The 15,430-nt window shown below is 38.3% G+C and overlaps 1 protein-coding gene across 3 annotated transcripts in view; it reads right to left on the bottom strand.

Annotated features, from left to right (window-relative positions):
• Positions 1 to 1,850: 1,850 nt before the first annotated feature.
• LOC149218477 (uncharacterized) overlaps positions 1,851 to 15,430 on the bottom strand; it is a 500,716-nt gene continuing 487,136 nt past the window's right edge. For all 3 annotated transcript variants that reach the window (XM_089384075.1, XM_089384076.1, XM_089384074.1), the window contains 2 exons: positions 2,421 to 2,612; positions 1,851 to 2,289 (listed from right to left, as the gene is read on the bottom strand). In XM_089384075.1, the coding sequence (XP_089240201.1) occupies positions 2,206 to 2,289; positions 2,421 to 2,612 (276 nt within the window). In that variant the 3' untranslated portion in view covers positions 1,851 to 2,205. The remainder of the gene's footprint in view (positions 2,290 to 2,420; positions 2,613 to 15,430) is intronic.

A 15,430-nucleotide genomic window follows, 5' to 3' on the forward strand; every position in this document is an offset into this window, starting at 1 on the left:
GTACCTAACATGCCTACAAAATGCCAAGACTCATTGATTATTATTTTGTTGTACATGAGTACCTAACATGGTTTAGAATTATCGAGACTCATTCACTAGCATACACTGTGGTTTGGGCTTTGGGGAGGGGCTGAGTTGTTGGGGTACATCACACTCAATAGCTCATCTAGACTTCATTAGCACCTAGACTCTAGCCATGATTAGACCCTATTCCATACATTATTAGGGGCACATATGATCACTTTTCATTCACTACTAGACATTCCCTATCATTTGGCAAATTTTCTATTTTTAGGGTTTTCTATTTTTAGTGAGTGTGCCACTTATGGCGACATGTAGCATTGAATCGACTTTGGTTAATGGATGACATGGATAATTCCACTCCATTAATTCATTCTATATCATGCAAAGGCCTTCCTATAGTGAATACACACTTCCTCCCTACGTTGTAGCAGTTAAGATGTCGATTTTCTCTCTCCTCCCCTTGTTAGTTGACTTTTAGTCATATTTTAGAATTTAATTGAGTTTGACTGGTTAGTATTTTGCATGTGAGTTAATAATTAATTCTAACTGATTTTTAATTCCACTTCCAATTCACTCCATATTAGGATATTCTTCTAATTTTGGATATCTGAATGTAATTTTGACTTGCCAAATAAGAAAGGTGCTTTTAAGTTACACTAAGTGTATGTAGATAGGACTTCAACGTAATTCAAATTGGTTCTTCCTCCTAGAAAGTCTACATATTGTATTCATGTTTAGCAATAATACATCATCAAATTTTTTGAGTAATTTGAATTGTCTCGGTTCATTAGTCAATTTCTCAGTAGTTTTACTCTCTTCCTTTTTGTTTTGCAAGTAGCTAGTCAAGTACCTTTTTCACACTTCGATCTTACGATTGTGTTTAAAATCCAACATCTCCTTCCATTTTTTGGTAATACTTTCTTTCACTTGGCCAAGAGCAAAACCTATGTTTCACATTTGAAGAGGGATTTTTTTTTCATTTTTGTTTGAATCCACTTCAAAGAGAAATGTTGTCTCATTTTCAACGCCCTAATGTTTTTGAGGATCCATCAATGGTTTTAAAGCCTTAAAATGAAACTTCCAATTCAAATATTGCTTGCAAATCTCATCTTCTATTGTGGGTGTGAATGGTGGGTCTTCTTTTGCATTTATGGAATTTCAAGTGCATTCGAGTTATAGGAGAGGCACTAGTTCCTTTCAATATTCAACACCATAAACCAAAAATATAGTAGGTGTTACATGGATGTTGGTGTTGATGAGCACTGACAGATGAGTTCTCATCATTTATCACTTTGGACTGTAGTGGTGTTGAATGGGAACAATAAACAGATTATGAGGGAATCCATTTGGACTGTAGTGGCTTTGAATGGGAACAATAACTAGATTATGAGGGAATCCATTTAAATGTCGTTATTATCATTGAGTTGGTCACATTTTCAAAGATTATTCATCATCCAACTAGGCTACAAGCAAGAGAAAGACAGAAGCACTACTTGTAATGAAGAATTTAAGATGTGGATCCCCTATTGGAGGGGAAGCATGCCCTTAGGGGCATGCCTAGATCAAGAGTAGTTGTAAGTTTTTGTTGGTGGCAAGTAATGGAACCAGAAGTTAAGATCATATAGATATGATAGTAATTGGAAATATAAATAAATATAATGAGCTTTGATATCAAATACACAAGTTAACAATAAAGTTTCAACATACACAATTTATAAAAAATATTTAGCAACACATTCTCACATTTTGTAGACCTCAACAATAATGAGCAAAAAATTAGTTATCACTAAACATCTACTTCCAAAGTTGAACAAAGCACTACTATGTTTTTCTTTTTTAAGTGGACTTTCATTTTATTTCTTTCATGGCACTGCTTGGTATAAATGCCAACAACCTTTGAAGCTAATAGCAGTGAGACTAGGGACAAGATCTTAAGGTAGTTAGTTACCTTGGAAGACCACCATTGCTCACCAACTTTTGAGTGTATGAGGATGGACCTTGAAAGGGGTGTTTGATGTTGGAAAGCATTTCGTGCTAGATCACACACTAGTCTAAAATGATCTTTACAGGGATAAGCAGAGTGTATCCTCAATAGGCATAAATAAGGTTATAATTTTTTTACTTAGATAGTGTATCTATAATGACATGGAACATGCATAAAAACATACATTTATTGCAGACTTAATGCAAGAATGTTCTTGCACATACAAAACCAAATTGGATAAGCTCTAACTCTGCTAGATATTTTTGAAGTTGCTTTACATCCTGCAAGATATTAAAAACCAAGGTAAAGAATTGGTCATATGCTAATCAAATTTGCAATTCAAAACAATTAACAGATATATTGAGAAATTAGTTGAAAACAACTACATTTGAAAGGACCAAAAATAACTCACCGCTTTTATATTTTGGGTTTCTCCATTTAAAATTGTTAGGGTTTTTTGGTTCCATAGGTTTAGTCCACTAAGGCCACCTCGTGTTTGCCCTGCCTCTGTATCACCTTCCAAATGGAATATCTTCTTCTTGAAGTGTTGTGTTGCTGAAGTAAACCAATGGAGTGAATCAAATTGGGTTTCTTGTCCAAGCACCTGGAAAGGAGCATTCATTGTTAAAACATTAACTTAGAAGCTCAAAACAAATTTACAATGAAATAAAATCATTGAATATTCTTTGTGAACAAGAAACGTCTTCATTACAATAAAGAGATTTTCATAGATTATTCCATTAAAAATGAAAATAACTGGTCTTCTTTCTATGAATCGTTATTACTCTCAACCTATATGATCTCTAAAGAGCTACTGTAACTTGAGTCTAAGAAGAAGTTCATGCATGCAGTTCAAACACAATCTAACATCACATTTAGAATCATAAAGGTGATACTAAACTTATATTAATATGTTAACGGGAGGCTTACAAAATGTGTTTCCATAAACAAAGTGTGCTCCTTGCAAACATTTTTATTAAATACCTATTCACAACTTTAAAGGTCTATTAATGTATGAGTATACCTAAAAAGTCCAAGAGCATAGGTAGCATGTGGCATGAAAGGGTGATGCAAGGAAGCAAATGTGGAGAAGCGTTAACAAAATATGATGACAACTGACGATATTGGTGCAAAAGAAGGCAGGATGCAAAGGATGGCACCATCGAGGAGTCTATTGATGATCAAGTGTAAAAATCGACTTAAGTAGTTGAAGAAAAGTGTGCAGAGAAGAATGTGAGGGTGAGTGTGTCAAGAAGACAACAAAACAGATGCAAAGAGAAACATATTGAAGATAGATGAAATGACATGACAAAAGCTGAAGGTGAATAGTAAGAAATGTAGATAAAGAGAGAGAATGGAAGTTGAGAAACCAACTATGGGAATAAATAGCATGAAAGACATTTGGGTTGGGTTTGCCAATCTAATAAGGGAGTTTTCCACTGATTGTAGCCATATAAATTGTTGAGAGCTCAAAGTTTGCAATGTATAATCTATGCATTTTGAACACTGAAAAATGAGTAGTCTACTTAAATCCTATGATTGTAATCTAGTTATGTGAGAGAATGCATATTTCATTGTGCTTGCACGACTTCTAGGTGACCACTAAATTGCAGGTCATGCGATAAAGGTGAGAATTGGGCACATCATGACCTCAATTGCCTCATTTGGTATTAGAACAAGGCTGAGTTTTGGAGATGAGAGATCAAGGAAAGAGGAATTTCTTATATAAAATGATATAAGTTGTGTGAGAAGAAATGGAAAGAAAAGGAAATACAATGACAATAACACATAATTATGTGTTAAGAAGAGTAAAGATGTTAGAGGATAGGAAACAAACTATTGAAGCTATAGATATAGGCACATAACAAAGGAAGAAGAAGAAGAGGTAGTGGAAGAAGGTGATGTTGTAGAGAGAATAGTGAGATTGACGAAGAATGAGAACTCTACAAAGATAGAAGTTCCTGTTATGAAGGAAGCTTGAAAGCATAAGCATTGATACATTGGATTGGTGAATTAGAAAGGTGGATACCCTTAGAGCTAGAAGTTTCTCAGTATGAGGTGGAAGAGACATTGCCATTTGGTAGAATTTTGTGCAATGCAAGCATATTCAAAAGAGTCAATAGAAGATAAAGTGTAGGAGCAAGATGGCTATGAAGTTGAGGGAATTTTTTGCCAACATAATACAAGAAGAAGATCAAGAAATTGCACAACTTGAGATAGCAGCAAAATGTGATGGAATGCACCAAATACATTCTCTTATTGAAATCATTTGACAACAATTATCATTATATTCAAAGTGATGCATAATTCTATTTCTCGAATTCCCATGGATTGGATTGAGGACATAATATGCTAAAAAATTCTCAGAAATAGATAGAGGACTAGAGATGATAAAAGAAATATGATGTATTTCAATGCCCTTCCAATATGGTAAGATGTTTGCATCAAAGCTAGATAGTTTCTTCATTATAGAAAGATATATAAGGAATGATGCATGTTATTGGGAAACATGTGAATAAGTAACATGACCTCATTGAAAGGTAACGACTTCTCCTAAGGGGAGAGATGCTAGAGCCCTTAATGTATAATCACTAAATAAGTTCCTATTTTTAAGCATAAGCCCACATCTATCACTTGGAAATGTCATTTGCAGAGTACTCCAACATAGATCTCACAAACAGAGGACCATCACCCAATTTCTCTTTTCCATTAGGAATCTATTGCCCTTGAACGTTTTAACAAAGAGCACTTAACTTTCCCCTAAGATAATCTAGCCTGGCCCCATTAACCTAGGCTATTCTCCAAAAGATATTATAAAGCTCAACATTAGTGCTCTCATGATATTGTAGGGCTGACTACTACTCCAGTTCTAATATAGAAGATGATCTACTCTTCTCTCGGCATTTGCATGTAACTTAGCCAACCTTCTCTACTACATGAATGCTTGTTTTTTCTCTCCTTTTACACAGGATTGATCTCTACTTTGTTGTCCAAGGTTCACATATTTTAGTTTACACCTTTCTTAGTTTGTTATTTGTCCTTTCACTAATATAAAGTCTTGTTTTTTGTCTTTCCTTTTCAAAATATGCCTTAGGCTCTCCTACATTTTTGATGGTGCTTGTTGACCTTTTTTGGTCATTTGAGGACATCAATATAATTTCTTGCTTTCTAGGTTATTGAAGATTTGAAAGTTAAATCAAGAAACATTGTTATGAATACTAATACAACTAGTTAGGAGATCTTTTTACATGTTTGATATAGAATATGGCATTTGCTTCCGACAACATTTCTTTGATGATTTCTTATATGTCAAGGGAATATCACCTCAACTAAAGGGGAAATCTACAACTATTGATTTGGGGTAGCATTGGATGTGCTCTAGCCATGAAAATTGGTGGAGAGGTTAAAGCACATGCGATCTCCAATACCCAGAAATGGTTTGGGCAGATTCTAAACAGTTTCGGAGATATTAAAATAATTAATATTTTTAATGGAGTCCCTAAGTCTAAACTTAGGGAAACTAAAATATTAATGTGAATTAATATAAACCTATGTTGGAAGGGTCCAAAAGTCATGGATCAAGCCAAAGTTAATTTTAGCCGTTGATTATGGACTTAATCTCGGCCGTTGAATTGTCAACGAGAAAAGTATAAGGGGAGGCTTGAGGGTCGCTTGGAGAATACACCGAGTTGATCAAGATTTTGATTTTCTGGGGCAGGGTTTGCTGAGGAAGTCGAAAGAGTGATCAGAGTTGCAGCTGAGGGGCAGTGAATACAAAAGCAGAGAGGCAAAGATAGTACTAGGGGGATCAGCGCAAAAGCCAGGAGAGAGGGATGCAGAGCCAGCTAGAGGTTCACACAGAGCCAGCCAGGGCTCACGCAGAGGCAGCTGGGAGCTGCGCAGTGCCTCAGAGAGTCAGCGTGGGTGACACAGAGGCTCTAAGGGCTGACGTAGTGCCTCTAGAGGCTGACGCAGGGTGATCTAGGGTGACGATAGGCCAGAAAGGGCTAACGTAGTCCCTAGAGGCCGACGGTGGGGTTTTTGTGGCGCAGATTGGAGCTAGGAGTTGTCGGAGTGTTTCTCCGGGGTTTCAGAAGAAACATCTGTCTTCGACTGAGAGGTACTACTACAACGATTATTTTTTGTTGGGTGAGCCGGTTTTGGCACCAAGATTGTATTCTGAAACTGCTTAATAATTAAAACCCTTAGATAGCTGCACCGGTTTTCCTGCATTGGGTTTTTCCGGGGACATTGGTCCAAAAACAACGGTGTCACTTATGTGCTTGTTTTGTTTCCTTCATTTGATGATCTGTAATGTGTTGAGCATGTACTTGTATTTGTTTTCAGTATTTACATGGTAAATAACTTGTTAATTAATCTGAACAAGTAGGCAGAAATAAATCAGAAAAGTACATGAAGGGTTTCTAATGGGTTAGACTTAGAAATTCAAACATGGTATCAGAGGGTGGTTGCAGATCACAAAAGAACTGAGGACATCAGCTGAGCATAGTAGCAGCAACAAAAAACAATTGTCCCGAGTGACAGAAGTTGTTCTGAGCAGAGAAGCAGCAAGGAAGGGGACACATAGTGCCTGAGTCATCAAGACTGAGTTGGGAAGAGGATCAACGCAATGGTAGAGGGAAGCAGACTCGACCTACATAGTGCCAGATCATCTTTCTCAGTCAAGAAGGATTGACGCCCGTGGCCAAGAGGTGCGAAATTTGCTGGTTTGGGATTGCGCAGAGCCTAGAAGCTCTAACCTTCAGTTTGCTGGGGCTTAGGAGGTTGTGGGTAAGTTGCAGAGTGAAGCTGGTGGGGTACTGTAGTCAGAACAGTACCTAACAGGGCAAGACCAAGGAGGAGGGAGTTGCTGGCGAGGATTTCTAGCCAAGAAATCCAGATCAATTGTGCAGCTGCACTAAGGAACGGAGTGGAGGCATCTCGACATTGGCAAAGGGGTTTCCAGGAGGGCAATTGAGACTCAGAGGGAGTCACGTCGAGAACTTCCAGAAGGGAAGTAGAGGAGCAACGAGATGGCAGTGAACGTGGTAAGAGACCAGGATAGATTGGATGGAGCCTCAAACTTCATAGTCTGGAAGGCCAAAATCTTATCCATTCTAGACAGGAATCGTCTCAAGCACTTCGCCTTAAGGACAATAGCAGTCCCAGTTGACTCGACTAATAACGATAAGTACGAGGATGTAATGGCGAGGGCCAAGAGCATCATCCTTGACGAGGTAAAGGACCATGTAGTACCACACATTGTCGAGAAGAATACGACAAATGAGATGTGGGAGGCCCTAAAGAAGTTGTATCAGCATACTTCCGTGCAGAGGAAGATGCTACTAGAAAATCAGCTGCGGTCATACCAGATGCAAAAGGGAGAACAGATCGACACCTTCCTCGGTCGATTGAAGGAGATCCGGGATCAGCTGACTTCCATAGGGGCCACGCTGGATCAAGAATTGATGGTGAGAATAGCCCTGAATGCAGTCTCAGAACACTGGGAGGTGTTTGTCCAGAGCATACTGGGTAGGGCGACCATTCCAGATTGGGAGGAAATGTGGGTGGCTCTTCACCAAGAAGAAATCAAAAGGCTAAGCAAGGCGGGAAGCAACGACAAGGGGATCAGAATCAAGAAGGAGGAAGAGGAGGATGCTACCCTAGCATCTGAGGGAAAGCAGGAGAAACGAAAGAAGAAGGACCTCTCCAAGGTCAAATGCTTCAACTATGGGGAACTGGGTCACTATGCGAGCCAGTGTCCGAGGAAGAAAAGCAAAGGAGAGGCTTCCGAGACCAAGGCAGCGCCAACAAGGGTGGATAAGGAAGTGGAGACAGATGATGATTGTGCCATGAGTGCTCACACACCACTTGAGAGGAAGTGGGGAGACATCGAGCTGTAGTCAGACGTACTATAGGCGATGAGGGGCAGGATCCTTGAGGTGCCCAACCTCTTGGATTATACCTTGCTACGGGAGCCCCGAAGAGGAGTAGCAGGATTGGCGGATGTCGGTAGAGATAGATGCGGATGAAGCGACAGAGAGGGCTACAGTGCAAGAGTCCCAAGACATCGTGAGGCAGTAGTGCGAGATGCATGGAGTTGTTGCAGCAGCGCAGAGGTCAGAGAGGAAGCACTTGTCAGCGACAGAGGGAGTTTCAGCATTGAGGGTGTCTCTAGCCTGATAGAGATGTCAGAGTTGGGAGATCAGTTACTTACTTCTTAGTAACTAAGTTGCAGTGCAACGGTTAGCAGTGGTAGTGCTATGGGCAGCACGATGCAGCATGATGAGAGGGGTTGTCGTACAAATGCAGCAGTGGCAGTGGCAGGGCCATGGGTAGCAGTACATGATGCAGAGGATGTTGGGCAGCAAGCCTAGCATCAGCACAGGGACCAATGCTAGATGATCAGGGTGATGCTCAGTGAGGAGTATTACTAGAGCACAATGTTCGCTAAGAGGGAGTGTTGATTTGGGGTAGCATCGGATGTGCTCTAGCCATGAAAATTGGTGGAGAGGCTAAGCACATGAGATCTCCAATACCCAGAAATGGTTTGGGCAGATTCTAAGCAATTTGGGAGATATTAAAATAATTAATATTTTTAATGGCGTCCCTAAGTCTAAACTTAGGGAAAATAAAATATTAATGTGAATTAATATAAAACTGTGTTAGAAGGGTCCAAAAGTCATGGATCAAGCCAAAGCTAATCTTAGCCGTTGATTAGGGATTTAATCTCGGCCGTTGAATTTTCAACGAGAAAAGTATAAGAGGAGGCTTGAGGGTCTCTTGGAGAATACACCGAGTTGATCAAGATTTTGATTTTCTGGGGCAGGTTGGTTGAGGAAGTTGAAAGAGTGATCAGAGTTGCAATTGAGGGGCAGTGAATATAGAAGCAAAGAGGCAGAGATAGTACTAAGAGGATCAACGCAGAAGCCGGGAGAGGGGTGCAGAGCCAGCTAGAGGTTCACGCAGAGCCAGCCAGGGCTCACGCTGAGGCAGCTGGGAGCTGTGCAGTGCCTCAGAGAGACAACGTGTGTGACGCAAAGGCTCTGAGGGCTGACGCAGTGCCTCCAGAGGCTGATGCAGGGCAAACTAGGGTCCATTGGGCCAGAAAGCGCTGACGCAGTCTCTAGAGGCAGACGCTGGGGTTTTCGTGTGGCAGATTGGAGTTGGGAGCTGTCGGAGTGTTTATTTGGGGTTTCAGCTAGAACATCTGTCTCTGACTTAGAGGTACTACTGCCAAGATTATTCTTTGTTGGGTGAGCTGGTTTTGGCACCTAGATTGTATTCTGAAACTGCTTAATAATTAAAACCCTTAGATAGCTGCACCAGTTTTCCTGCATTGGGTTTCTCTGGGGCCATTGGTCCAAAAACAACAGCGTCACTTGTGTACTTGTTTTGTTTCCTTCAATTGATGATCTGTAATGTGTTGAGCATGTACTTGTATTTATTTTTAGTATTTACATGGTGAATAACTTGTTAATTAATCAGAACAAGTAGGCAAAAATAAATCATAAAAGTACATGAAGGGTTTCTAACGGGTTAGACTTAGAAATTCCAACAACAACCTTCTCGGTCATTACATTAATTATATTATTATTTACAATTTATTAATATTTATTGATTATTATTACTTATATATTATTCTTTGAAGGATCCAAGGGGCACAAACTCAATCCACACACACTATTCTTCATTGTTGCAGGCCACTGAACTCTTAATCACATATGTACATTCTTTCCAATATATATTTCCAATATTCAAATGTCTATTTCTTGGTAGTTGCCTTTCATTACTCTTTTGTGTTGTAGACCACTGAACTCTTAAACGCACAGGTGCATTCTTTCCAATATATATTTCCAATATTCAAATGTCTATTTCTTGGTAGTTGCCTTGAATTTAGACATATGGTCCATTACACATTAGACTTACAACATTTACAATGTACAACAAATTGGCATTTATGAGGGCTGCCTACGTTTATGAGAATGACAACTTGCACTCAAGATGTTGACATGCATTGTTTCAATAATCAATGATGACATGTAAATATGGTATGTTCTTGCACTATATGTTCTACTATAGTGTATACAATTTCATGGCCCTACATTTATGGCTATATTAAAAAATGGCTCTACATTTAGGGCACATACAATAGAGTTTGAGACCTAAATTTATGGTGTATGCTACTATGACCCTACGTTTATGGCATTATGGAGTTATCACTTTCCATTTATGTTGTGCATGGTACCATGACCTTGCATTTGAGGCAATATCAAAGTATAACTTGCACTTATGGAAGTATAGAACTACAACCTTGTACTTATGGAAATGTAGGACTTGCGCTTCGATTTAATTGCACGTGGAATCCCACAACTTCAAAATTGATGAGCACATCACTAGAACTTAGAAAAATGATGCGTTGGGACCGAGTCCGAGGGAAACCAAAGTAAACAACATGATAAAAAAATCAATAATGTAGGACTTGAGGAACCACATACCATGTTTGAGAAATCTGATATCAAGGCTGCCTTTAATGATTGCCTTGCCAATGCTCATGACTATAATGTGCTCTTGATGTTGTCAAAGCAAGTGATACAGGTCTTAACATCAACAACATAAAGGGAGATGGTGTGAAAGAACATGGCTTGTGTTGGAAAATGTAACTAGTTTCGGTCTTCATAATTGTCATTGTACTCATGTCATTATGTATATCTTATGTAACAAGCAAAAGAAGAAAGAAAAATTATTATTTTCAAGCATGGGTTTCATGCTTCTTTTGATTGGTCAACTAGGTTAAGCATGTTCTTCATGCTTCTAGGGTTTGTCATGTCATAAGAATTATTGTCATGAGTCAAGAGAGTCAATATCATTTATATAAGACCCTATTGGGAAAGTTGTAACTTGTAAAAGAATTTATTTTGAGTCTAGAAGGTCAAAATAAGCCTCCAAGCACAAGTCGGCCCTACCAGTGAGAAGTCGGCCTAAAGAGGGTTGTTCGACCTCATGAAAGACATATATATAGAAGCAAATTTGACCTCATTTGACATAGATTCGATCTGCACAAGAGACAAGTTCAATCTGAAGCAAGGAGCAAGAAGGAAGCAAGAGCAAAGGTCAAGGAAACAAGGAAAAATCAAGAAGAGGAAGAAAGATCTGATTTTGAGCCTTATTCTCTCACAATTGGGAAGGAATTAGGGTTTCTGCAGCTATTGCAGGGCCGAGAATTGCATATCTGAGTTAGGTGCTGAAGCTGAGATTTGAAGCAGGTTGAAGATGGATCGACCCTTGTTGCCTTGGTTGATCTTTGATCTACTTGGAAGAGATTCTTTGAGGGTTGACTTGGTGCTCAGAGGAGGACTTAGTCTAGGAGTTTGGGTCTTGGTTTTCTCATTCGAAGCAGATTCTATAAGAAGAGAAGAGATTCACTCTGGGTTTTTCCCTTGGAGGGGTTTTTCCCTGGCTTAGAGCTTACTTCTTGTGTTTATTATCTTTATTGTTTTATCTCTTGATAATTATTTGATTAAAAGATCTAATAAAGAACCATAAGAAGATAACTGAAGTTCACAAGCAATTTTTAAGGTTAATGAGAATTGGTTTAAATAGCTGCCCGGCTAGATTCTCCAACAGCTTGGGGGTATAGATGTAGGGGGACAGCAATATGCTTGGGAAAAAGGGTTCATCAAAAGATTTTTTGGGGACTGAAGGAGAGAATCATAAGGCTTGCATCCCTACAAAGCAAGAAAGGCCACTTTTTATGGTGAAGAAGGTGATAGTAAGATTTTCAGAGTAGGGGAGATTGAATTAGAACGAAGGAGCGAGAATGGAGAGTGCAACTACGGTTTATGGTGGAGCCTATTGCTGCAGCGGATCAATTGGAAGTTACCAGAGCATTGTATGTTTTGCAGAGTATGGAAGTATGATGAGGACTCAGAGCTCTAGGGTTCCTATCACAGAAAGGGAGGATGGATTCTCGTTTCATATGTTAGGCGACCGCCAAATTGTTGGGAAAGCGAAGGTTTCCATCACTAGTAGAAGTAGAAACAAACTCTTTCACAACGATGGTTGACAATGGATTTGTGAAAATGAGTGATCGAGTTTTTTATACTCATGAGACCTTGTCGTTTTGATTAGAGCTAAGTTACCAGGATACGGATACGGATACGGATCCGGATCCGGATCCGGATACGGATCCGTTGGATTTTTGAAAAGCCAGGATCCGGATACGGCGAGTACAAAAATATATAATAATATTTTTAAAAATTTTTAAAAATACATTTGATGTTTAAAATCAAAACCATTCATGAATCACAACATTAGAACTAAAATAATTAGAATAAAATTAAAAAAATATATATATATATAAAACTCTAAATTATTATTTTATAATAAATAATTTTAAAATTTAAATAAATAAATAATTAAATTATTAATATTATATATATACATAATTTAAAATTTTAAAAACTAATAAACATATAAAATTTAAATATTAATAAAAAAACAATACACATATTAAATAATTGATAATTGATATAAATTGTAATTATTAAAATAAAATTATAAAAATAAAGTTATAAACCTAAAATATTTTTTAAATTTTATTTATAACTTACAAATTATATTAATATACTATATAGTTTACTGCCCACGGGCCTACCATATTTAATTTTTATTTATAAAAAAAAAAAAATTAATATTTAGGGGCCTACCATATTTAATTTTTATTTATAAAAAAAAAAATTTAATATTTAACCCACACTTTAGTGATTATGTTTTTTGAGCACGCTGGACTAAGTGTTATGTGATAACGTATAACGTATATCACATATGTTAAAAAAAATTAAAATAAAACAGAAATAAAACCTACCGCATATATGTTATAAACTTATATTAATATATGTTAACGTATATCATATATGTTAAAAAAAAAAACCCAACTGTTACAAACTTATATTAATATATGTTAACGTATATCATATATATGTTAAAAAAAAAAAACCAACTGAACTGCGTGATGAACATTTTGTTTAGTGATCGTACGGATCCCACCGTATCCGTACCCGTACCCGTTTCGGATTCGGGGATCCGAGGTATCACCCAATGCCCCCAGCGGATCCGGTAACGTAGGATTAGAGTGAGAATATGCTGGTGAGAGCTCTGAGAACAAGGGCTTATGACGCAGATGATAGTGTGGGGGGTCCACGAAAAGAAATCCCAACTGGGTTGGTGACTCATCTTTCTTATCTGAGCCTAGGTGCTTGATCTGCTCTATCAGATTTGGGGCCAACAACTCTAAAGTGGCCTATATACATTATGGATCCACCCACCCACCATAATCGCTCTCCTTTTTCCCTCTCTAATTTGGTCAAAAGACAGACAAAGATGGAAAAGGATACTTTTTAGATCTCCTTAAACAATATTAGCGGGAATACTTCCATTTTTTGGATCGGGAGTTTGGATCTGATGGAAAACTTGAAACAAAGCATTCAAAGCAGTCCAGGTATATGTGTAGGATTTTAATGTTTCTTATACTCTAAGGGAAAGTGCTATAGGACTCCTACATAAAGAACTACGAAATAGTGCATAGATCTACCATTATTCTAAATCTAAGATTGTGTGGTGGAGCTCAGAGATATGGAAATCCAGTGGATTTGTATCTTTCAAGGATGCCATGCAAGGGAAGGCTTCTATCCCAACAAATCAGATCCAAAACAATCCAAGACCCTACATAGTATATCAAATGGAAAAGATCCAGCCATGGAAGTAAGTCTTCCAAAGGTAAATTCTCTTTTTACTGTTCTGTAATCCAATGCTATAAATGCAGATTCAATGGCTTCTGCCCTAAATTTGAAGCATTACAACAATGGGTCTTTACTTCTTGGGACCCCAACTGTGACATCAATTTATGTTCCAAAGGATTCTTCATCGTCCGGTTTGATACATGAAATTATATGGAGAATGTCCTAAATGATAGGCCATGGTTTTGGGGCAGACTTGGACTCTTCAATACTCCATGGTTCTTAGAATATGATGCCACAAATATGGTAGTCTCAACAATGCCAGTATGGTTGAGACTACCCAATCTCCCTCTTCCTTTTTGCCACATCAAGGTCCTAGAGGATATTAGAAATACTTTGGGAAAATTTGAAAGGATGGACCTTGATAGAACATAGAAAGGTATCTTCACTTTCGCTAGAGTTTATGTAGAGATAGACCTCAACAAAGGTTTACTTGACCACATTCAACTGAAACAAAAGAACTTCTAGTGGAAACAAGTGTTAGATTATGAGAACACAACATTTAGGTGTCGAATATGTTTTCAAACAAGACACTTGTGGAACACATGCCCATAGGCAAAAAAGAATTTCAAAGAAGAAAAAGAGGCAGGGCCATAAGCCAAAGGGATGGCAAGTATCTGACCCTCACCTTTCAGAAAAAGAAGAGGAAGAAACCATGGAGAACCAAGTAGAGGATGCAAAGGGTCAACATGGAAATCAAGTAGAAGGGAGTGATGCGGCTCATCCCGTGTTGGAGAATGTAACTAAGTCCAGTATTTGCAAATTGTACCATTATGTATCTATGTAAAAAGCAAAAAGAAAGGAAAAAGAAAATTAGTATTATTATTTTTCTAGAAAAACATGTTCTTCGTGCTTCTAGGTTGTTGAGTCAAATTCCCATTTGGACCTATTGTAAAAGAAAAAGGGAAAAAAAATCAATATGTAAATTTCAATCAGAAACCCCTCTAGAATCCATGTCAGCCTACATGACAAGTCGGCCTTGCCCCAATGGTCATGTCTATTTGCACCCCCTCTAAACTATATAAATAGAGGGAAGATGGAGCTTATTGACCATTGAAGACCACTTGAAGACTCGATGCCTGAGGATATGTTAGAGGCCTCATGTACCATAAAAGTTCATATATCATCAAAGTTTTTTAACTCTATCCTCTTCTTCTCATGCTAGTGTGATGAATTGAATCATGCTATCTTGATTTTTGATAGCGTGGGAGGTACTCCAAGCCCTAGGGTTCAAGGTTTGGAGGTTGGAGCACCACAATAGGGCATTGTAGGCTTGGAACCTAAGATGTGAGCTTTTCAGCGAAGCATGTGGGTGTGAATCCATGAGGCCTATTGGACATTTGATGGATGGAGATGATAGAGGACGTTGAGATAAATCCAACACAACAAAAATCATCGAATTCTGAGTTGTCTATGTGGAGATATGAGTTTTTGAAGATATTGTGTGGGCTTGCAGCATGAGGTTCATGTAGGCTTGAGTTGGACAAGACACATGACAGGTTGGCAAGCCCTCTTTGTGCAATTCATTGGAGCCCATCTATTGTGTATAAATAGAAGCTGAGTTTGGAGTCATAAGGGACATCCAAGAGTGCAACACAAAGCAAGAGAGGAGCTAGCATAAGAA

Source organism: Pinus tabuliformis, chromosome Q (genome assembly GCF_031772625.1).
Source record: "Pinus tabuliformis cultivar Carrire ecotype Pingquan chromosome Q, CPIR1, whole genome shotgun sequence".
In the NCBI taxonomy this organism is placed as follows: domain Eukaryota; kingdom Viridiplantae; phylum Streptophyta; class Pinopsida; order Pinales; family Pinaceae; genus Pinus; species Pinus tabuliformis.